General features: G+C 44.5%; 1 protein-coding gene across 1 annotated transcript; it reads right to left on the reverse strand.

The window, feature by feature from the left end:
- Positions 1-956: 956 nt before the first annotated feature.
- Positions 957-22,922, reverse strand: CTPS1 (CTP synthase 1). Its single transcript, XM_075047719.1, has 19 exons — positions 22,792-22,922; positions 22,234-22,407; positions 21,607-21,777; positions 20,729-20,829; positions 19,414-19,530; positions 17,854-17,937; positions 17,528-17,608; positions 15,648-15,799; positions 12,704-12,836; positions 11,177-11,265; positions 10,163-10,257; positions 9,572-9,634; positions 8,642-8,685; positions 7,570-7,666; positions 7,245-7,300; positions 7,064-7,160; positions 6,672-6,816; positions 4,243-4,333; positions 957-2,694 (listed from the first exon to the last, which is right to left on the reverse strand). The coding sequence occupies exons 2-18, from the start codon at positions 22,397-22,399 to the stop codon at positions 4,249-4,251; spliced, it is 1,776 nt and encodes a 591-aa protein (XP_074903820.1). The 5' UTR covers positions 22,400-22,407; positions 22,792-22,922; the 3' UTR covers positions 957-2,694; positions 4,243-4,248.
- Between the last annotated feature and the right edge of the window lie 2,002 nt (positions 22,923-24,924).

Raw genomic sequence — 24,924 nt, forward strand, 5'->3', positions numbered from 1 at the left:
GCCCCAGCCCTGCCAGGGCATGCAGGGGGCTGCCTCCCCCCGTCCCACCACAGCAGGAGCCAGGAGCCCAGCTCGGGGGGGGCTTTACCAACGCGGCCACGAGTCGGGCTGTGGAGACAGCCACGTCCTCCCTTAGGGCAAGAGGAGAGAGGTGGGCTGGCACCCGGTGCCCAGGGAGGGCTGCGGCGTTTGTCCCCGGGGGGAGCCAAGCCCTCCTCCCCACCGAGCAGCTCCCAGGGAGCAGCCACAGCTCGGGGCAATCAATCAGCCCGCTCTTGACGACCGTAATTGACTGAGGAAAACACACAGCCGTCCCTCGCGGGAGTGGAGCACCCGGGTCCCCGCAGGCTGCAGGCAGGACACAGCTGGGGGAGGGCAGGGAGAGCCCGGCCACTGCGCTTGGCCACCGCGAAGCGAGATGAGGAGTGAGGGGAGAAAGTGCTTCCCTGCTCCCCGCCAGACCCCAGGGCAGCGGTCAGCACCCGCAGGGTGCCCCGGGCCCTGCACCCAGGCAAGGGCAGCCCCGGGACACTTGTCCCCAGGGCAGCTTTGGGCCAGGGGAAGCTGGTGATTTCACCTGCAGCCGAGGCCCCATGCGGCTGTGGCCATCCCCGTGTTCCCACCAGCCCTCAGTGGGCACCAGGCGTGCAGCCCTCCCCGCTGTGGAGGAAGAGGCAGCAAACCACCCAACAGGCAGCTTGCAGCATAAATCAATTAAAAACTCGTTTTTCTACCCTGCAGAGGCTGTAGGCTCAGTCCGGGTTCCCCAGATTTTTCTCCAGTGCTGGGGGGAAGCCTCGTAATTTCAGCCAGACTTTAGAAATACATGTCTAAAACCCACTGAAGTACAGCTAACTTTTTCTAGCTTACACTGGTTTGATTCAAAATTAGACAGTATTATACTTTAGTCCTTTTCCTCCCTCTGAGCTATGGAAGTAATATAGCAAGCTCTTGGCTAGTTACTCATTTTATTACAAATAAGCATTTAATAACCAACTCAGTTGCACAGTTTTGGCCAAAACAAAAACATTTCAGAAGAAAGAAAACAAAGTTGTGCTACAGATAAGGAATGGTCTCACACTGCTGGAGGACCAGCCATTTCATGGCTGGTGTTTGCTCAGTACAGAGAGCATCTCGACTCGGTTGCTCATTTTTGCAGAACTGTTGTAACTGGCACACACGAAGAATGCTCAAAGCTTTCCAGGCTAAAAGCAGCTTTACAGCGTGTGTTTAAAATAATTGAGGAACAAAGCAAGAGGGGCTGTGGAAAAAATCACTTAAGATGAGACAGGACAGTGTTTATTCAAGTTTGGCATCAGACAACACAGGAGTTAGTACTCAGCCAGGCTCAAGACGTTCAGCTTTCTCCAAACTTTAATGAAGAGATCTGAACATACGACACTTCAGACAACTGAGACACTTTCTTCCTTTCTTCTAAATTACCAAAGACCAAAAACTCTGTTGCTTACACTGCAGCAGGGGCTGGGGGGGGGAGGGGGGGGGACACGAGTGCATTTCCCACCCCAGAACTGCAAAGCTGAGCTCGTCATCGCAGGACAGCACGCATCTACAAACTGAACCGAGTAACACTGCAGGCAAATGGCAAAGCCCCTCCCTCAGAAAACAGCACTTCTGTATTGCATCGAGTGCGGGACACGCGGCTCCGCTGTATAAAAAAAGGCAACGGAAGGCTCCACTTCCAATCAACGAAAAAAAGCACCATGAACTGTTCAGTCCAAGGCAAATCGCACGGGAGCTGTTAAAGGCAGCATCTGAAAGTAGTTCACTTTCTTTTCTGTACCTCCCCCTTGATGCAAGGAGTTGAAAGTTCCCAGCCCAAGAAGCAGCACCAGCAAACACTGGCATAGGAAGGGCTAACAGTTACGCCTCGTTTCAGGCAACAATGGGCTTTCCTGACAGTTGTGATTTTTTTTTTTTCTTCTTCTTTTTTCCCCACACAATCCAAGTTAATTGCATCCCTGCAGAGTGACGTTATCACAGTTAGAGCTGATCATGTTCCAGATTAACTCTATTCCAGGAAGATTTTCCTGGTTAAAAGTTCATTGCCGGCAATGAATGCAGCAAGATCACCAGTGCCAAATGTTTTTAAATACTAGTGAAAAAAAAAAAAAAAAAAAAAAAAGAACAAAATATCTCCCCCCCCCCAAAAAAAAAAGACTGCATAAAGCTGAACAGACCCATCCTCTGCAGCGCAGCACAGCATAGCTCAAAGAACTGAGCAAGCCCCCAAAATCTAGTCTCATCCACACAATTTCACCAGTAAGTAACAAAGACTGCTGAGGGAGCAGAAAGGCTGGAGAAAGCAACTGAACTGTCAGTGTCCAAGATATAAACTCATGCCAGCGTTACCATGCATTAGGAAGGAAGTGTGTAGCTGGATTCTCCCCAACACATCAAATCCCATACCCAAATTTGCTTTTTATCTCCAAGATGGTGCTAACTGAAGAAAGTCTAGAGGTGCATGTGCTGTGATGAGCTCTCCTCCAGAAATAAACAATCTACGCAGAAGATAAACCAAGGACAGAAGAGTTGAGGAAATAAAAGGGACATGATTTCATAACAAAAATTATAAAACCATAACTTAAGAAAGCCCAAAGCTGACAGTGTTCAAGCTATTGCTATAAGAATGCCTGGAAAATCTAATGAAGACTCTTCTCTTCAGCGAAGACACATCTGGAGAAGAGAGAAAAAAAAGGAACAGGAAATTACTGACAGCAAAGAGCAACAGGCTGGAACTGCCCAGCACACTGAAGTCCGAGTCTTATGTACGTCACCCCAGACAAACGTTAACGCATGGGACCTGACAACACTCTTCCTCCCAGGACAAGAGATGTCTATTAGTTTTAGAGGGGCACTATAGCAACATTAAGACCAGTGTATTACACCCCTAAGAAAGCAAGCTCCTTCTTGAAGTCAACATTTAAATAAATTGTAGGGAGTGAGCACTGTTAAGCTAAGAATTAACTTCCCAGCACTGCCCATGGCCAGTACCAAAGGAAAAGCTTCATTATGATACAGCTATTAAGAGAGAGTCAAGCTGAGACGTGTACCAGCAGGCCAGTCAGCTGGACAGGGGACACACCACACATGCAATGTCATTTTCCCTACAATTTCTTCATTTGGGGATGGCCTCCAAGCAGTCGGGTATTGATGCAGCACCCAGACTGGTCACATTAGTGAGCACACTGGATACTGTCAGCAAGCCAAAGGTTCAGAATATCTTCAGGAGGATAAAAATTTACAGAGAGGATTCTTCAGCTTTTTAGTTTGCTACTGTGCCAGATTGGAACAACCCAACACCAAGCAATGTCAGCTATCTTCAGCACCACAAAGGCCCAGTCCCATGACCATGGATGGGGAAGTAATTCTGTGCTAGACTCAGGCTAACCCTAGTTTTCACTCTGCAGTTAGCTTTGGAAGCATCTGTTATATGAAGGAAAGGGGGAGGAGGGAAGAGTTGGACATCCTTGGTCCCCTGGCATTCAGCAATGAACCCCTGCTCTCACTTGACATGAGTGTGCACAAATGCTGCTTAACTTCTCCAAAACCACCACATGAAACCAGCTAGAGCAGTGGGAAAAAAAAAAAATGTTACATCCACAATCACCTACCGCACAAAGGGAGAACTCATTTAAAAATTAAGTCTACCTTTTTTTGCTGGTGAAGTCTGAATGCTAAGTTTTAGTGCCCCACCCCCCCTCCAAGACTGGATTATATACATCTGATTTTCGCATCCACCTAACATCTGTAGCAGCTATTAGAATTCAGAGCTCAAGCGCACTGGTTTGACAGAGAAACTTGCTGTCTCAAGAGATGGGGGAGAATGGCAATTTCAAAAAAGTTCTTTAGCAAAGGTGACAGATTGCTCCCAAAATACTAAACTTTCTACATCCAGTAACCCCTTGCTCAGCTTTGCCTCCATTTTCAGGAATGTGTGCTGTATTTGTGCTTTGTTTCTTTATTTGAATTTAATCTCAAACTCCTACATGTATTTTTATACTTTAATATGTGTCAATTTGCTAAGGAAATACCCACCCACATCTGTTACAGAGACATGAGGCATTATGCACCCCACAGCATAGCTGGAACATGTGTGTGAGCACCAGCACTTCTCATGGTGTGCTAGTTTTCTACTGATATGAAACATTCAGAAGCCAGGAGGAAAGACTGAGCAAGGAATTTTTTCCGTAAGTAAAGGAGGTTGAGGTCATTAGAAGTTACCAGGAATCAGTCATGATTTACTGATGGAAACTTCAGCTCTGTTATCTCCAAGTCAGGCGAGCTGCTGCCACTTCTGTCACTGTAGGTGTCTCTGCAGAATTCAGAAAGATTTTGTTTTATGGAGCACAAGTCCTTTATAGACCTAGATTTGCATCAGCAGTTAGTGGGGTTTGATAGTAAGTACCGCTAAGCTGAGGTTGAAAAGCAGAGCACACAAAATTCCTAGTGTAGCTGTCCCTTTGGAAATAGGGCTGAGTCATCATCAATTTTAAGGTTTGTGAATTAAAATCATTATACATGTAATAGGTATTTTATAAGGCAAAGTTATTCTACATGAAATTCATTAAATAGGAAATAGGAGACTGGTTAACCACCCATAAGCCATTCTATTTCAGCTTTCCAGTAACAGCTGATTGCCTTTAATCCATTAAACAGCTTTTTCAGAATCACAAAATAATTCAGATCAGAAGGGACCTCAGGAAAGTTACACCACAGGGACAGCTATCAGATCAGACACAGCTGCTCAGGGCTTTATCCAGTCACATGCTGAAATTCTCCAAGGACAGAGACTGCGCAGCCTTTCTGGGCAACTTGCACCAATGCACAACTGATCTAATGGTGAAAAAGATTTTCCTTATAACCAGTCGGACCTCTTATTTCCATTTACGTCCATTGTGTCTCATCCTCCCACTATGCACTTCTGTAAAGATCCTGTTTTCATCTTCTTGATAACGTTTTTGTAGGTATTGGCAGGCTGCTCCTAGGTGCCCCATAAAGTCTTCCCTCCTCCAGGCTGAACAAGCCCAGCTCCTTTGCCCTCTACTCACTGGGCAAGTACTCCAACCTCCTGGCCTTCTCAGTAGCCCTCCACTAACCTCTCTCCAATTTATCAATGTTTTACTTTTACTGGGCAACCCCAAACTGCACAGAATATTCTAGATGTGGTCTAACAAATGCCAAGTGAAGAGACATAATCTCTTCTCTCCATCTACTGGCTGTGCTTTTACTTATACAGCCCAGGATGCTGTTTGTCCTTCCTTCGCTGCCAGCACGCACTGCTGGTTCATGTTCAGTTTGCTGTTCGCCAAGACCTCGTCAGCAGAGCTTCTGCCCAGCTGCTCAGTCCCCAGCCTGTGTGACTGCAAGGGGTTCCTAGGCGCAGGATTCTGCATTTGTCCTTGTTAAGCTTCATCAGGTTCCTGTCGGCCCACTCCTCCAGCCCAGGTCCCTCAGAATAGCAGCCTCATCCTCAAGTGTATAGTCTGTTCCCCCAAGTTTGTTGTCACATGCAAACCTCATTAAAGTGCAATGATCGAGACTTACCTGAAAATTTGATAAGAGTTACAAAAGCACAGGAATAATGGGAAGTACAGGCTGGGCTATAACTGTCACCAATATTTTTAGATAATATGCTAACCATGAAACAGTTTGTGACCACAATCACAAAGGACTCCAAAAGCAGATAAAACTAACTTAGGATGCTGCAGTACAGAGGAAACTTCAGCTCCTCTGCTGTGAGAAGTAAATTCAAACTCAAATGTGCAAAAGCAGGAAATTAAAATATCCCTCAACCCTTGGAAGCATGGAAATGAGGCACCTTCACAGAGAAACTCTCTTCAGAGCAGATCAGTCAGAGCACAACTGACAGCCATTCTCCAGACACTGACTCAGGGATTCCTGTGGTGCAGCTGCATTGCAGCTCAACCCAGAAAGGCCAATACTTTCCTTTTTGCATTGCTTTAGTTTAATACATTCAGCGCTATTTCTCTTTTGCATTTAGTTTGGGTTTTTTTGTTTAGTGCATGTTAGCACTCCAGCTACACAAGCAAATCCTCTGTGTTCTCCATAAGGACAAAAATGGGTCACTACCAAAGTGACGTTTATTTGTTGCACATTGCCACAACTGCTGAGCAGAACTGCAAGGCATTAGGGAGTAGCAGAAGAAAGTAAATGCACCATTAAGTCTACCCAAAACATTAGTTGCTTTGCAAACTGAGAAAAAAGACAGCTTAAGTCAGCAGAAAAAAAAAAAGAAGCTGCTACCACCAGGGCTCACTCTTTAAACCAGCAACAGGAACAAGTTTCTTAAGGACCAACCTGTACCTAGAACTTGTGCAAGGAACATTGGGAAAACCCCATGAGGTCTCCAATCACCTAAAAGAGCAGGCCCAGCTGCAGTTTCCCCAAACACAAGACTACAGAGTTACTCTCCCTGAAGTCAGGACCTCACTGTGGGACAGCTCTATGGCACTACAGTCAATCTTAAAATGCAAGACAAGAAGTTTCAAAGAAAGAGTGGAAAGAAGAGGTGTTGCAAATACCCCCTAGTTACCACACAGTAACTTTGTGCCAAGAGGATTCTCTGGTTTATCCTGTAGGAAGAAGCACTGCCCTGTGAAAGGTCTGACTGGTGTCTTCCTTCAACCTACCTGGGTGAGAGCCTGCAGCCCTTTTGTAGATAATGTGTGAGTCTTCCTGCAGATGCCAGGAGGAGGCCGAAGTATGGGGGAGATGGCTTAATTGGTCTAGAGAGGAATTCAGGGTGGTACTGAACACCAACGAAGAAAGGATGGTCTAAGAAACAGAAAATATTAATGTCAAGTCACTTAAGCCTGTGGCTGAACTGCAGTTAAAAGTGCTGATCACACTGAAGCCCTGATGATGGGGAAGAAGTGTCATTTCTTTTCTGCCTTTTGTCCCTAAATGGACAGGCACATGGGATTCTTCTTTTAGTGTCCCACACAAAAACCTGCTCGATTACCCTCCAAACATTTTCCCTTGTAAATACCACCACCCACAAACTAACTGCTTAAGTACCTACCTTCCAACTCAACTACTTCCATTCGCTCTCCTTCCTCATCCTGGCCTACAAACTTCAAACCTTGCTCTTCGAAACACTTCTTCAATTCTGGATTGACCTAGAAGACCGGAAGCAAGAAAACCCATGATCTCTTGTGTTTGTATTACACAGAAAAGCTCAATACCTACAACAGCAATTTTACCTCAAATCTGTGTCTATGTCTCTCTTCCAAGAAATCATGATCTCCGTATAGCTTCCCTGCACCAAAAGGAAGACATTTCTTAGAGCAAATGCTGAACAGTTCGCACGATGCCAAGTTTTAACAAGTTCATATGAACAGCATCACCAGAATCTGCCACTTCTAGAAGGGACCAAATTCATTGATCTCCACTTCACTACCAGAACAAAATCTGCAAACACCCACCATTCAAGGATGCTTAACACTCCCAGGTCTCACTTCCCAATGCCCACCACACATGCACATCATTCCCAGGAAACACTTCCAAAAGAGGTAAGAAATGCCTTACTCATGACTGAATTCTTGGTTTGGAAGAGTGTCCGTCTCTTGCCAAGCCTCATGGTCCCACCCATTTGCCCAGGATTATGTTCTGGCATGTCTATGACCTGCAAAAAGCATTCAGAGAGGAAGGTGAGACTGAGGGAGGGATAACAGTCCCAGGCAGACTCTGAAACATTAATGAGGGGAAAAAAACCAACATCCTTACAGAAAACAGGCAAACTAACCCAAGCAACATTGTCTTGACAAGGTAGACCAACAGAACTAGATTAGTTAGCTGAGTTATCCTAGTAAAGGCTGTGCAGAACATACAGAAGGTTTGCAGCTTTTCAGGAACCTTTAGCATAGGAAATGGTCTCAGTCAAAGCCTACACAGATCACATGCACTAATAAATACTGTGCTATTTACTGAACCAAATGTTAAAAAAAAAAAAAAAAAAAAAAAAAAAAAAAAAAAAAAAATTTACAGAAACAAAACCCCCAAATCAGAATCCCTTATACTTTGATAAATAACTTCATAAGCTGTTGTTTTTGAAAACTTCTTCCTTTTCAGTAGCATTTTAAATTATAGCAGAAGCAAATCATTATGGTGGACCCTGGACAAGGCACGTAGAGCCTGCAGTCTTAGAAAGGCAGGTTCAGAAATCTGTCCACAAATGTTGCAAGGAATTTATGTCTGTCTATGTTAATTTCTGAGATCATAATTAAACAGTTATGCAGTGGAATTTGGATATCACCAAATCTTTAACATTTACCTGTGAAATCAGTTAGCTTTCAAACTGCCCTTTAAGAACCTTTTACCTCCTAGAAAACACCTTGTTTTATGAAAAAGTGCAATTAAAAATAAAAATAAAATAAAAAAAAAATCAGTGTTTCACCTATAATGAGCACTGCAATCTTCTATGAAGCAGCAACTGCCATACAGTTAACTAGGCAAAGACATTTTTTCAGATTAGTAGATGACAGAAGACAGACTTAAAAGCCAAAAGAAATAATAATCCAAGCTCTTAACTGTACCAACAGGTATGTGGAGAGAAGTCTAGCACAGAAAGGGTATTACAAGCAAGTCATCATAAACTCACCACTGGATGAGCAGTTCTGGGGTCAAATTCTGTCGAGTTAGCATCTGCAATGTAACATTCATCAATTAGAAACACAAAGTCCCTCACACTGTGACATGCATGTACAGGACCTCCCCCATGTACAGCTGCAGCTCATCCCCACGCTTCTGGCAAGTGGCAACCTTAACTGTGCTGAGCCACTCACCTGCACAGAGCTGCCAGCTCAGCTCCAGACAACAGAAACAGAACTCTGTCAGCACTGTTTGACATGAATTTCTGAGACTGCCTGGAGGTTACAATCTTAGGGCAACTAGTTCAGTGCTATCAGTGATGAAAGCAAGGGTCATTCAGGAAAAGCACATATTGAACAGCTTAGAATATTTTAAATAAAGCCAGGGAGCAAGAAGGGAGCAGAAGTACTCTGAGAAACACATTTTCCCCTATCTTCACTACTAGTGAGACTCAGAATCAGGCTGAGAAACTAAATTTAGCACTCTGTAAAGGGAGTTTTGACAAGAGGGACTTAGTCAATCCAAGCAGTGGACCCCAGAAAGCAATTCAACTTGGTGCAGTAGGTGCAACTGCCTGGTCAGCTGAATTGCTTTTTGGTCTTCATTCCCGCTGGCTACAATGGGAATTTAGGATGTCTAGCATACACAAGCACAACTCCACTGAGGTGTTTTATTCAGGAGCTGAACCTCACTCTAAGCAACAGAAAGTTTTCTGTCATAAGCATGCCTTACTCCATTGATTTTTATCTGAATAGGATACGGAAACTGTTCTTTTTCCTTTGAATTAGCAGAGGAGATGGGGAATTTTACAGGCCTAGAAAAAAATTTTAAATCTACCTAGCAATGAAAAACTAAAAGTTACAGGTATTAAAAAAATTACAGGTATTACTCAAGCAATCAAAGAAATTATGAAAACCCAGGAAGGCTTTTATGCAATTACCTTGCCAACCAAGAACACTGCGTGCAAATTCCACAACTGCTAGCTGCATTCCCAAACAAACTCCTGCAGAAGGCAAGGCAGAACACAGATCAAGTCAAGACAAGGACTGCTGAGCCCATATTGCAAAGCACACACACCTTCACAGAGCAGACGTGAGTCAGAGGAAAACATGGATGAGACAGACCTTTGACTTGGATTTAGGGGTCTGCTCACTCTGTACCAAGTAGCTCTGACAAGTTTTACTCCACTGCTCCCTTCCCTATCCACAGCTCACACATTTCCAGTCTCTCATTTTGTTTAAATGCAGTCACATATTTCTTTGTGCCAAGATCACCACAGCCTCCTCTGAAACTTCCTTGGAGACTCCTACCCCCTCGTTATAGAGATTCCTTGTCATCACATCCCAGCCAACTCCAAGCACTTCAGAGCTAACTACAGATGATGGCTGTATTACCCAGTTGGCCTTCCTCCGCCAATTATCTTCAGAATTGTACATTCTAGATACTAATGAAAATCAGTAAAGCTCTTGCTGCAGACCAGTTAGGCTGTTATTCAATGTCCTCCTCCTTATGGATGAAACATCTTTCTCACCTAAGAAGGGTTTTTTCTGTTTTCTTGCCCAGGAAATAGCTTGAATTTTGCCTTCTGTCCCTCGAACACCAAATCCACCAGGAACCAGAACTCCGCTGTATGAGGATGAAAAGATTCTATTCACATGGGGCTCACCAGCGTAGTTCCCCCCAACCACATACCACCCTTCTCCTGTAAAATCTTGGACTTGCAATATCTTGCTCATGAAAAGGGCTTTAAAGTGCCCCGTGTGGCAAAGCCTGTCTGCAGCACGGTTTCCGTATGACTTCACATGAGCCACCATATAAAATGTCACAGAATTTTCAGGGAAACATTTTAGAAATGCAAATTTTACCTTTCCAAGAAATTACAAATACAATGCAGGTTACAATACTGGAATGGTTCATGTTGCATGACTCACATGCTCTGCACCAAACATGTCTGCAAACATATCATCCAGTCAGGCTCATGCTGCAGAAGCTGCTGGCTGCAGTATCAAGTTGTCTTAACCACAGGCACAAGGACACCAGATTCTGCAGGAGGTTCTTTGTTCTCCTGGTAGCACCCAAAGCCCGCCTCCCTGAGGGCTACCAAGCCCTACTTGTTCTTGTTTTCTGGGCTAACTCGTAGCATTCTTCTGCATCCTAACACTTTGTCCGTTCTCACACTTTCTTCCTAAAGAACTTTATACCACATTTACATCTTCTGTCCTCTCTCTCTGGCTTTAATAGCCTTTGCCAGCACCTATCCTTTCCCCTCATTTCCTTTCACCCTGTTTCCCCACTAAACCTGTGCATATCCTCATCTGCATGATCATCTCCCCTCCTGCTGCCTTTCACAAACTCCCTCACTTATTTAACAATTTTCCATTTTACATCTTATCCTAAATTTCACTGAGAGTATTTGGTGCAATGTCAGAGTGTGCCGGTACAGTGCCTAAGAAAATAATCTCCAGTGAGGCTCTTAATTCCAAAACTGTCAATAGCAGCAAGTTTATTAGACATGCTCCAAAGAAATAGCAAGTATTGGTCTTACTCAGCACCACACAGCTTCTGCCAAGCTTCATGGTATCGGACAGGTTCTTCCTGCAGAGTATCTGGCTCCAAGTCAGCAGAGTCAATATACTGGGAAGAAATCCAAAAAAGGATGATGAAATACTGCCACAAGAGTGTACAGGGTCTCCTTAATTCTCATTAAATTAAGATGTCATCATTCTTCCTGCATAGCTCTAGAATTGTTTCCTACTGGATACTTGCTTATGTTTTTTCTGGGCTGATTTCCTGTCTGCTAGTCAGCAAAACTGCTTTCCCCCACCATCCTACTACTGATGCACAAAGAGACACCATGTTTTTTCTGTCTTCCCTTCTCTGCAGCTCTACTGTGACATACATGAAGTCCATGAGACCTAGACTCATTAAATGTGAAGCCTTAATGGAGCACAGCAAGACGGGAATGCACAGCTATGCAGGCAGAAACAACCACACAGCAGGAAAAAATTGCATCACTACCTCTTCAAATATACATCATTTAATCTTCAAGAGGGGCTGAAGAACAAAATAGGATATGGTGAAACACAGGCTGTTGTAATTAAATGATGTTATGACCAATGCTCCATATTTATGGAAAAACCCTGCAAATTTTCCAGTTTCTCATCTCCAGCATTCCAGTATCTCTGAACTTCTGAACGTTCTGGCAGTCTGCTAACCCTTTTGAACAGCCATTTTTGTTCTTTGGGTTTTTTTTAAGGTTGGAATACTGCTAAACAGTTCTTTTAACCCAACATAAGATCTCCATGCATGGGGCTCACAGAACCCATTCCCCTTCTGAACTATACAAATACAGCTGTGTCAGGAAGTACCCATGGATGCATGTGCAGGGTTTACCCTTCACCAGTCTTACTTGTTTTTCTTCTTTTCTCCTTTACTGCTTTTGTAAGTTGAAAAGTAACCCAAACATAGAACAGTGCTGTTATAAAGCAAGCACCTATTTCCATGACTCTCTGGCATGATGAAATGGCTAGACATTTAAAAAGTATATTTAAATGAAAGTAAAATTTCTGACAACAGATACATATTCCACCTCTTCAGAGCATATAGCTACAACCAAGACCCTTAGAAGCACCTGTGCAGCCAAACCAGCATTAAAACCTTAATAAAGCATGAGGCAGAAGCATCATAAAACCTGTGAGTACCACAGCAACAACCCTAAAAAAAGGATTACTTTCAACAACTGTCAGAGAAATTAAAGCAAACAGTGCCCTCCTCAAATACATCTACCACTCTATCACAGTTCAGCACGCAACACTGAGCACTGAAGAGTTCCCATCAATTATATGGACACGTTGTATATCTTACAGGATGAAAGGCTGGTTTCCTTTGAAGCCTTTTTATGCCTGACAACAGATGTTTTCATGCTGTAATCCAAGGACAATTTAAAGTTCACTGGCTGAATCAACTCCCCCTTACTGTCTATAGGTTTGTGAAAAACTTAATTAAGATGGGTAGCACTGTATATGGAAGGAGTATGGAGGAGAAATTTTAACACACACGCACCCACCCCTACCTTAATGTCAAGTTTGTGGTTGATAGCCAGTGCAGAATGCTCCAGTGCTTTAATGACTGATGCGTAGGAATCTGAAAACTTGGTGTATTTGCCAACGAGCGCAATGGAACATGTTTCAAGGAGACGGTCATACCTACATAAAATCAAAACACAATGGTTATTTCACAGGAAAATGGGGGCAAGAATCACATTCTATTCAGCTTTTCAAGTAACATCAACAGTTGGGCTCTTGAAAGTCTGTCCAACTAGAAAGATGACGACTTTGGAAGAGATGACCTTTTATAGTAATTATGACTTAAAAACATCAAAGCAAGATTAAAAGAAAGAAGAAAAAAAAAGTGACAGAGAAAAACAGTTGCAGAAAGTCATGTATACGTTAACTCATCTCTCATTATGCTGAAAAGCCATTTTGAGTAGATCCAAACTGTCTTTTCAGGAAGCTGTATTAGATTCAAAGTCTGCAGTAAACTATTAGAAGAGAGGATCAAGGCACAACTCTGCATATGTTTATACTGTACAGCATCTTCCCACGCTGCTTCTGACTGAGTTCACTTCAACAGCTAGAAATACAGAAAGGACTTTTGTCATGGTTTAACCCCAGCCAGCAACTAAGCACAACACAGCCACTCACTCACCTCCCCTCACAGTGAGATGGGGGAGAGAATCAGAAGGATAAAAGTGAGAAAACCCACGGGTTGAGGTAAAGACAGTTTAATTGGTAAAGCAAAAGCCACACACCCAAGCAAAGCAAAACAAGGAATTCATTCACCACTGCCCATCTGCAGGCAGGTATTCAGCCATCTCCAGGAAAGCAGGGCTCCATCACGCATAACAGTTACTTGGGAAGACAAACACCATCACTCCAAATGTGTCCCCCCCTTCCTTCTTCTTCCCCCAGCTTTATATACTGAGCATGATGTCATATGCTATGGAATATCCCTTGCGTCAGTTGGGGTCAGCTGTCCCGGCTGTGTCCCTCCTGACTTCTTGTGTGCCCCCAGCCTACTTGCTGGTGGGGTGGGGTAAGAAGCAGAAAAGGCCTTCACTCTGTGTAAGCACTGCTCAGCAGTAATGAAAGTATCTCTCTACATGATCAACACTGTTTTCAGCACAAATCCAAAACATAGCCCTGCACTAGCTACTATGAAGAAAATTAACTCTATCCCAGCCAAAACCAGCACAGACTTCTAGAGTCCTAAGGCCGTACTGCCTACACTTTCAATCCTCAGCACCTGGCAGCATGGGATTTACACAGCATTCTTGGCTACAGCTAAGAGATTGTTGAAGTTTATTTCAGAATTGCTAAGTACCTTCAACCAAGATGGTTATGGAGGGCTTTCCCCATCCAAAGAAAATGTTATTGACAGTGGTGGCTTGTGTCCGGCATATAAAGGAAAATACCTAGATCTTGAAAATTAATTTCGTATAAGGATGTCATGGTTTAACCCCAACCAGCAGCTAAGCACCACGCAGCTGCTCACTCACTTCCCCCCCACCCAGTGGGATAGGGGAGAGAATCGGAAAGAAACCCTAAAACTCAAGGGTTGAGATAAGAAGAGTTTAATATAACAGAAATGAAGAAAATAATAATTATAATATTAACAATAATAAAAGACTTGGAATATACAAAACAAGTGATGCACAATGCAATTGCTCACCACTCGCCAACAGATGCCCAGTTAGCTCCTGAGCAGTAATCCATCCACACCTCCCCAGGGCCAACTTCCCCCAGTTTGGGTCAGCTGCCGTGGCTGTGTCCCCTCCCAGCTTCTTGTGCCCCTCCAGCCTTCTTGCTGGCTGGGCATGAGAAGCTGAAAAATCCTTGGCTTTAGACTAAGCATTACTTAGAAACAACTGTAAACATCAGTGTTATCAACATTCTTCTCATACTGAATCCAAAACTAACACTATACCAGCTACTAGAAAGTTAACTCTATCCCAGCCAAAACCAGGACAAAGGACAAACATACTTACGGCTTCAGAAAGGGCCAGAATGCTGACTGAGAAGACTCAATTCACTATTTCCCCATGAACATGGAGTCTATTCCCCACAATAAAAAAATCACTGTGTCCTAGGAGTCTCAGAACAGTTACAAAACAGTCGTTTCACTTGCTTGAAAGCATACTCAAAAGGTATGTTTTTATCGACGCTCCTGATGACTCCTACATATACCTACAAAAGGATTTCAACACTTTGTAATGTCACTGGGGTTTTTTGTATAAAAAGGGAGGGCAGAGCTGTCCACGTTTTAATTACTTCAAACTGATTTTGACATAGACAGTAAACTACCAACACAAGATATGGAACTCAGCAACATTATCTTACAGGATTTTGTGAAGAAAGGCTGAGAGAGTCGGGGTTGTTGAGCCCTGGAGAAGAGAAGGCTCTGGGGAGACCTTCTTGAGGCCTTTCAATACTTAAAGTGGGCTTATAAGGAAGATGGAGACAGACTTTTTAGTAGGGCCTGTAGCAATAGGACAAGGGGTAATGGTTTTAAACTAAAAAAGAGTAGATTTAGAGTAGATATAAGGAAGAGATCTTTCACAATGAGTGTGGTGAAACACTGGCACAGGTTGCCCAGAGAGGTGGTCGATGCCCCATCGCTGGAAACATTCAAGGGCAGGCTGGACAGGGCTCTGAGCAACCTGATCTAGTTGAAGATGTCCTTCCTCATGGCAGGGGGGTTGGACTAGATGACTGTTAAAGGTCCCTTCCAAACCAAACCATTCTGTGATTCTATGATTCTCATGTTGAAGAATATTTTTTTTCAAACAGTTAAACATCTAGGAAGAAAATACATTGGCGGGGGCGGGGGGGTGGAAATTTGAGCACATAAGAACACTTGAGGAACATGAAGTAACACTCATCACCTAATAACCAACGACCAAGAAGAGAAACTAATCTGGACCCTTAACTCAAACTATGCCCAGTGGTGCAGCTCACCTGTCAGCCATTTCCTTCCACTTCATGAGCATCCTCCTGGGCTGCCTCTCAATGGGAAGGTCAAGCCTGTGTCTGAAGTAGTCAACAACTCCCTGCTCCTCTAACAACAGAGGAACCCGATAGATAGAAGAGACATCATGAACACAGATGACCTGTTCATACAAAATGAATGTCATTAAAACAGATCTAAGTGCCTGGGCAATTATTTGAAGACAGATATTCAGAGAGCTTCTGTCTCTAGCAGACAATCATATGACCACCTAAACTTCCAGGAAATAGTATCTATTGAACAACATATGAATAGCTTAATACTAGTTTCCACATGCTTGAAAAGGTCACCCTTCAACATTTCCCAGGTATTACTGCTCACTGGAACTCCTTGGGAAGGGCTGTAACATGATAACCTAGCAGTAAGAAGGTCAGCTGCTATGCAAGTTATGTGAGCACACAGCAAAGTTCAAAAAACACTTCAAAGAGACTTCTCCTATGATATAGCCTTCTTGGCAATCTTAATTGAAAGTACAGCTAAACTGCCCACAGGCCCAGCTTCCCCGTTTCCCACCACTGTTGCTCTTAACCAGGGCTCCCAGTTTAATTAAAGCCCAGGGAAATCTGCGATCTAAATATAGCAATAAATTTTACAGGGTGTCCTTCATCAAACTTCAGATTAAACAACTATAAGCAAAGAATTCTTAGGTCAATGAGGAATATCTACATCAACAGTTCTAGTTCACTGAAATGGTCTTCCTCAGAAAAGGAAAGATGGCTCTGGACAACTGTCACCTATCTATCAAGAATGAGACTGTACTTTAAGGATCAAAAATATACTGGCACAACTATTTTTAAATCCTCATTTCTCTGGACTCAAATTGAAAGCAGAGTTCAACACTGCACCAGTAAACCCCTTAGGCTGCAAATTTTCCTCCTTTATAGTCAATAGCACTTACTTCTCAATTCAAGTACAACTGCAGTCAGAGAAACAACCATGTAAAATTGCACTAAACTTCCTGGAAAGGGACTGACAAGAGCCAACTTACTTTCAACTCCTGGCCAACAAGAGGTAGGTATCATACTCCTAACACATCAATATTATTGCCAGCTAATTCTGAATGTAATACTTGAAACTGCAAGACTCAGTTTGATCTTGCTGTACAGAAAATTAATAAAAATTACTTGACAGAGACTGGAATTGCAAAGTGATACTCAGTCTTTCACAAAAAGACAAAATTTTTCAAGCTCCAGCTAGACTGGAAGATGCTAATATTTAACCTACAGACCATTTGATTATTTTCCAAGGTCTACCTCAGACTATGCTATGCAGAGTAGTCTCAGTATAAAAAGAATCATGCTAACATGGAATTTTTGCATATCATGCAACATTCAAGTGAAGCAATGCTTCTCTCAAATACCATTTCAACTTTTCTGTGCAATCTCTCCACATGAAATCTCGAGCGGAAGAATAATACCATGAAAAGAGCAGTGTACAAAATACATTCATGTATCCTCTAAACCTAATTTGGGGCAAATACTCTTTGGCATCTCAATACTGGAAAATCTCATTCTTCTGTATTCACAGAAGGAATGTGGAAGGATAACTAAGGTCAAAACCAGCTATTCAGAAAATACCTTGGATTCCATAGAATTCTGTAAGCCTATGCTAACTACCTTGGAAGAAAACGTGGGTGCTGGCATAAAAAGGACTATTTTTACAGCCGTTACATTTGTAAGGAACATAGGTAAGACAAAGCAGCAAATGAATTATGCAGCTAACAAAAGATGCAGCTAGAACACAAAAACACTACACTCAGATAAAACTCCACTCAGCATTTGACAAACAGCTAGAATATTTATTGCAAAGAAGTGCAGATAGCAATCTTTACCTGTTCTGGTTCAACATGACAGAACATGGAAATCTTTTCTTTTACTGAGGTATCCAATGGAGTGGAGCACCTGCAAACAATCTAACAAAACAGCAACATCAAGGTTGTGAAGCAAAACGGAAGTACTCAGACATTCATATAATAAACCTCTAAAAAGCTGCCCTTCTGCAGTCTCCACAGCCTGGGGAAAAAACCCAACTCAGTTACTCTTACTTGTTTACTACCAATACACAAGAGCTCTCAACCTAAGCATTACTTAGACTAGGATGTTGTTGCAATATGCCAGTACTGCATTTTTAAATACAAAGCCATGCAGCAAACCTTACCAGATCTGGTGAGAGACCAAGACCTCTGAGTTCACGAACACTGTTTTGGGTGGGTTTAGTCTTCTGCTCGCCTGTAGAGCTTGGCTGGTCAGAGAAGAGCAGAAATTAGCATATCAAATTGTGATGATATGTAGCAGTGATTTGTCAGGCTAATTGGGACTCTCCACCCCAATTCATCTTGTAAAAACTTTGACCCAGTTCTTAGACAATTCACATGAAGTTTAAATACCCCTGTACAGTACCATTTTAATCTCCAAGACTGAAAGCAACTGGCAGAAAGCAGAGTTCAAGTTTGTACAGTGAGTAGGTATGCATTATAGTAGGGAAGGAGAGAGCAGAGAACCTAAGGATTTTATCTACTGCTCCCTCCAAATACCTAGTATTTCATATTTCTAATTTTTTCTCTGTAAATCACCTAGCCTGGACAGAAGTGGAAAGGAAGAGAGGGAGAGAGGAGAAGAGAACGAAGATTGATCTGCGCTCCAGTAACTATCAAGCTGCTCTGTTAAATCCAGTTTCAAGACGAGGAACACTCTCTGCTGTTGTTAACATAACCATGGAAGAATTTTTTCAGCAGTGACTCCTGCAGTAGAGATTTTTTTTGTTTGGTTAATACCATAAATTGTCTCCAAAACCAGAGCAGATAATACAGATGAGGTTATATCACGCATTATATGGCATAAAACACCTTCACATGCTTCTGATATTAACTGGAGTTCACCCCATCTACTTGGCACATAAGGATATTTTGTTTTTCTTTGTGATTCCTAATTAACTGATTCTTATCATAGCACTGCTTCATAATACATTTTCTTAGTTGAATCTCTGAACCAAGGGCAACTGCCACTCAGATTGTTATGGCTTACATAGCATCAGATGTGAGAGTCTATGAAATTACTGTTAAAGATCAAAACACACACTAAAAATATTAACTCGGGGCGGGGGGGGCGGGAAACCAGGTTATGTTTCAAAACACAGTATCGTATTTTGAAATTACAAAAGTAACCTGACCTATTTCATGAACTACAGGTAATGTAAATCTGCATGGGGAAAAAAGAAAAAAAAACCAAAAAAACACAAAAAACACAGAGCAACAAATATTAAAGAACTCCAGGAAAAGCTTGGAATATGATCTTATTAATAAGTCTAAATGGCTGTGAAGTCTGGCTATTTCACTGACTTTTATATTAGCTTTGCAGAAATGAAAGGCTATGCAAATGAAAGTAAACTGGAAGTTTTCAGCCCTAGAAAGCAAATTTACCTGCAAAAGCTAGGAGATAATTCCATAGAGAAAAATAGCAGTTAAAGATGCAAAATTGCATTTGCTGCAACTCTCAACTATTTATTACACATTTACACACTTTGAAAAGTTTCTGTTCACTTCTTGCGAACCTTTCTAAATACATAACCATATATTCTCTGCATGTCTTCCAGAAGTTTCTATATATAGAAATACAAATATAACAGTGCCTATAGGTATAGCATTTCAGAAACACATATTTAGAAAGCAAGTGTTGGATTGGGGAAGCCTCTGACCACCAAAACATTTTGGGTCCTTACCTGGGGAACTAGACTGACATGAATGTTACAAAAATTCTCTCTTTTGGCTTTGAACTGGAACTGGCGGAAAGCTTCAATAAAAGGCATGCTTTCAATATCGCCTACTGTCCCACCAAGCTAAAAAAGACAAAAGACATTTAGAATTAAAGTTAGTACCAAAACATCACCTACTGAATTTGTACACTAAAGCATACTAAAACATACATAAAAGAACACTAAAACATCTCCCCACCACCTCCCTCCGATTCCCTAAAGGAGCATCAACACCCAATATGAAAAGCACCAGGATTCGCCAGTTGTATGTACTACTTCTACAGCCTCCAATCTACCCCAACTATTATTTTACCTTCATGATTTCCCCCAAAATCAAAAAGCCACAAGAAAAACAGCTTCTCATATGGGCAGCACCTCTCCAGGGACATTAGCTTTACCTCTATTCTCTCTTCAGGGAAAAGATTTAGATGTTAAAATTATCATTTATGAACATTAGGTGGAACTGAGAAGCAAAATTTCTGTTAAGTTTTAATAACAATATAGAGTAGTTTTGGACACATGCAGGAACAAAGACTAGGCATTCTTTGGAGCACTGACAACCTCCTGTGTTTTGTCAGATAGTGCCTCCTAGGTACTTCAGGATCCAGGCTTGTAAATCCTGGAACAGAAATTGGCACTCAAGCTGCAGAGATAGTCCTATGTCACCATGACCCCGGCACTCTGACAAGCTCCCTCTCTCCTCTATTAGCATACCCCACCAGCCAACTCAGCAGTCTCAGAGCCTTTACCCTACTCTGTCTCCTCTGGCAGCAGGATGTCCCATACGATGCACAGGAAACTGCATTTGGTTTGTCACCACTAACTTGTGCCATTCCCTTTTCTAGGTCTATGCTTGAACTAGTCACTGCAAGGCTTCCTTTACCGCTAAGGAGGTTAGACAACTGTTTCCAGGGGATTTACCTACCCTCCCTCTATCCACCAAGGGAGAAATGGGCACAGCGTGATTAACTCATCAACTTTGGCATATAAAGTTACAAGAGCTAAAATTAATTCTACAGACTAATTCACATTACACTAGAGAGCAAAGCATCTCAAAAATATAACTGTCCAAGACCTCAGTCCTTCTACATGCAGATGCAGACACAGAGCATTCAAAAGATTAGACTGAATAAGCGATGCTAACAAGGGGGATTTTTAACCAACTCAATAACATGCAAAGTTGAACATGACTGTAAAAAAATTTTACTAAGCCAAATATAGTTCAGTTTACTCCATACAAGAAGCAAAACTGTAGGTTTTGGTTTTTTTAAGAGCTACAAACCTCAATCACACAAACTTGGGGTTCAATGCCATCTTCATCTACAGGAATTCGTGCCTGCCTCATTACCCATTCTTGTATAGCATCTGTGATGTGAGGAACAACTGAAAAAGAAAACCAGGCAAGGGTTAAAGCCACAACCCATGCGTTTTTTTCCCTCTAACTAATTACAGAGCAAATTATTGAAAATAACTAGCCAGTGCTTCCCATATCACTTCAGCACTGATTTGTGACTTTAAAGAAGTATACATTTTTGAAGTGATTATTCTTGGCTGTGATTTTCAAGAGAAGTGTCTTGGCAGGAAATGTAATCCTGCCTCAATTTAAACACATGTAAGCAATGTTTCCTTTAAGCTGCAAGATTCAAGTACAAACAGTTCTTTGCTCTAAGCAGAGCGAGTTACTCTGTTTTAAACTGTCTGTAAAAGTCCTTATCCAAACCAGCTGTGGAGGATGCTCAGAAAGGAAAGGGACTGATCTGATCCTCAACGAGCCTCTGGGTTTTCTAATAATGCGACAGCTATCAAAAGCAATAACCATTTTAACCAGCTAACAAATAATCCACAGGTATATTAGTCTGAAGTCTGTTTGCATTTACTATTGGCTACGTTAGACAGTCAGACCCAAGTCCAGCATACAGTCCAAACAATAGGCCATATATTGCTGTGCACTGCAAAGTTTTGAGAGGCTTACAGGTAACCTGATTCAGTGTGGCACGCACCACTACACCTGCACTGGTGTGTCTTCTACTTCCCCTCTTAAAAAAAACCAAACTAAAAAAAAATAATCACAAGGACAGCATCTAACAAATGCAGAAGCATCCAACCAGGACAGAAATACAGAACATATTACTAAGCATCAGAAGTGAAGCTTCACGTCACCTTGGACAGTTTTGCCAAGATAGTCTCCCTTCCTCTCCTTGTTGATGACATATTGGTAGATCTTCCCAGTAGTCAGATTGTTGTCTTTGGTGAGTCGGATATCGAGGAAGCGCTCATAGTTACCAAGGTCCAGGTCCACTTCCCCTCCATCATCTAGCACAAACACCTCCCCTGTAGCACACAGAAAAAGGCACAAGCGCACATGTCAAGGTGAAATGGTCCACATAAGCAATTTGTTGGTATTGCCTGTGACAGCTGAATGAATTCAATGTAAGGAAACACCTTCTTTGATTGCTGCAGCAAGTTTAGGAGTGGCTAATAAAACTAAAAGCCTTATATAACAAAGACGACTGAATCCCTCGACCAGGAAGCAATCATAAAAGACCAGAGAGCTCATCCCTGCTGTTTGCTGGTGGCACGATCAGCCCGACCAGTCAGTCAGGAGCTGCTGACAGGCTCAGCCTGCAGGTCCGACACACAGGACCAGATGCAACCTCTTCCACCATGCAAAGGAGATGGTTCCTTCCAGGCAAAGCCAGCCCCAGGACCCACCTGGAAGACCCCGGTGCCCAGCTCAGGGCCGGCTGCCCGCTGACAGCTCGGCCCCGGCCCCGCGAGGCCACTCACCGTGCTCGTACGGGGAGAAGGTGCCAGCGTCAATGTTGATGTAGGGGTCGATCTTGATGGAGGTGACATGCAGCCCGCAGGACTTGAGGATGGTGCCGATGCTGCTGGCGATGATCCCCTTGCCGATGCCCGAGATCACCCCACCCGTGACCAGGATGTACTTCATCTGCCTCGCTGCCCGACACCGACACCGCCTCAGCGAGGGCTCTCCCCGGGGCAGGCGGGGACAGACCCGCTGCCTGGAGGAGCCCCGGGCCCCCGCCATTCCTGACAGCCACCAGACCTCCATTGCCCCCTATCAGCGACCAGCCCCCGCCATTCCCTCCCTGTCAGCGACCCCCCGAGTTCCCCCGCCTGTCAGCGGCCCCCTCCCGCCATTCCCGCCTGTCGGTGAGGGCCGCTCGCCCCCGCCAGAAGTTCCCGCCGGAGTCGCGGCCCCCGCTGAGCCATCAGCGCCCGCCACCCCTGCGTCGCCCCCCCTCCGCGGGGGTCCGCGTGGTCCCGCCCGCCCTCCCCCCCGCGCCTGCCCACATGGTCCCGTCCGCTGCCGCCCCTCACCTGTGCCCGCCGGGCCCCCGGGGCGGCGCGCGGAGGGTGCGTGGCGGGCGGGGTGAGGGACGGAGCGCGCGCCGCGCTGCTGCCGGCCGGCTCGGCGGCCAAGCGCATGAGGCCGGCGCGCGGCGGGGCGCAGGCGCAGCTCTCCCTCGGCGCCTGCGCAGTAGGGGGAAGAGGGGAGGCTACCGCGCTGCAGAGCGGGCGGGGCCAGGGCCGCGCCCCGCCCCGCCCCGCCCCGCCCCGCCCCCAGCGCCTCAGCGGGCGGCGGGCTCGGTGCCGGCAGCGGCAGGAGTCCGGTGCCAGCGGGTCCTGGACTTGGCAGGTCTCCCGTCCAGCCGCTGGGGCCTGTCACCCTGTCCATCCCCGAGGGCCGGGGGGGGCTCCAGCGCCGCGGGGTGGGAGGGCAGCAGCTCCGCGGAAGGCTGGGTGGGTGATTTGCAGCTCTGGAAACGTCGGTCTCGGGCCAGGAGAGCTTGCGGTGGCTCCCGAGGGCGGTCCAAGAACAGAGGGGAGCCTGGGGAGGCTTGGCCCTGTCAGGAGGAGGGGGGCGGGGGGATTCGGCGTCCCTTCAGACTGGGTGCTAACAGCTGCTCTTTGTGTGCTAGGGAAGCAGCTGAAAGGACCTCGAAGTATCAGAGAAAAGTTTCTTTACAATCACTTTTGTGCTCTTTTCCAACCAGCTGGTGAGTGGGACCCAGGCAGCCGGTTCCTGCAGGAAAAGGAATACACCTGAGCAAATGGAGGGGAGGATGGAGGGAAGCCCTGGCCCTGTTAGGTCCAGAAGTTTTGCCTTGGTCTTCAGCAGGCCAGTGTTTTGCCTTCAGCATGTTGAGTGGTGTCTCATAGGAAGGGATTTCTCTTGGCTGTTGCACAGACCAACCCATTTCACTGTCGGGCTCCTGATGCACCACACGCATCTTCCTCTTTCCTTTTACTCAGTTTCACCTGGTTGTAAGTTATCCAAAATGTTCTCACAGATTTTTAGCTGTGGAGCTGTAAGTTGATCTATGTGTGTCTTAATCACCCTGCTTGTCTATGACAAATGCGATTGCTTGCATGGAAGTACAGTCTTAAGAAATAAATCACTCAGTCTCTTGGTTTTGTGATATTACTTAATGTTGCCTTAAGCTGTTTATCGCCTTCTATTTTCTCCTACCTTCCTTTCTTTGTTATGCATCTTCCTTGCAGTTAGGTCCCTGCAGTTTGAAAAGCATCACTTCTCGCTTTTGTGACCATTGCTGTGCTCCTCCTCCTCAGCACTGCAGCCTTTCCAGCTGTTCTTCTTCCACAATTCGTGCTCTTTAATCTTAGTTAAAAGTATTACCCTTTCTGTGCAGGTGATGTGACAACCCTCGCAGCAAGAGGAGTTGTCTGGCTATACAAAAGGCATATTCCAATGATTTAAGAAATTAAAAATACTGCTCCCTGACCCAAATGCTCGGAGGGTTTTTCCTCTGAAGAGCTTACTGACATTTTGGTGGGTGGTGTGCACATAGGAAAAGCAGCCTGTGTGTATTCACACCGAACGGGTTATGGGTGAAACGCATTGCTGTTGATTGCAGCTAATATGCCCAAGTTACTTCTCCCCCATCCACCAAATCACAATACCTCATTGCACCAGGCGTTCCTGGCCTAGGGAAGATTACAGCATGAGTACCCCTGGGGTGTGTGGGATCCCCAGTCCCTCTGCAGTTGAGGTTTCTGCCTGGGGGTTCCTGTCCAGCATGGGAAGTGTGAGCACCCTCTCTGCTGTGGAGGGAGCGGATGCAGTAGTATTTGGTGTGGGTGAGTATATTGGGTTTACGTGGCAAGGTTTTGGTAGCAGGGGGGGCTACAGGGTTGGCTTCAGTGAAAAGATGCTAGAAGCTTCCCCTATGTCTGGCAGAGCCAGTGCCAGCCAGCTCCAAGACAGACCCGCTGCTGGCTAAGGCTGAGCCCATCAGCGACGGTTCTAGTACCTCTGGGATAAGAGATTTAAGAAGAGGAAAAACCACCTGCACAGCAGTAATTGCAGCCAGAGAGAGGAGTGAGAATATGTGAGAGAAACAACCCTGCAGACCCCCAGGTCAGTGCAGAAGGAGGGGAAGGAGGTGCTCCAGGTGCCAGAGCAGAGATTCCTGGGCAGCCCATGGTGGG

This window comes from Buteo buteo, chromosome 16 (assembly GCF_964188355.1).
Source record: "Buteo buteo chromosome 16, bButBut1.hap1.1, whole genome shotgun sequence".
In the NCBI taxonomy this organism is placed as follows: Eukaryota; Metazoa; Chordata; class Aves; order Accipitriformes; family Accipitridae; genus Buteo; species Buteo buteo.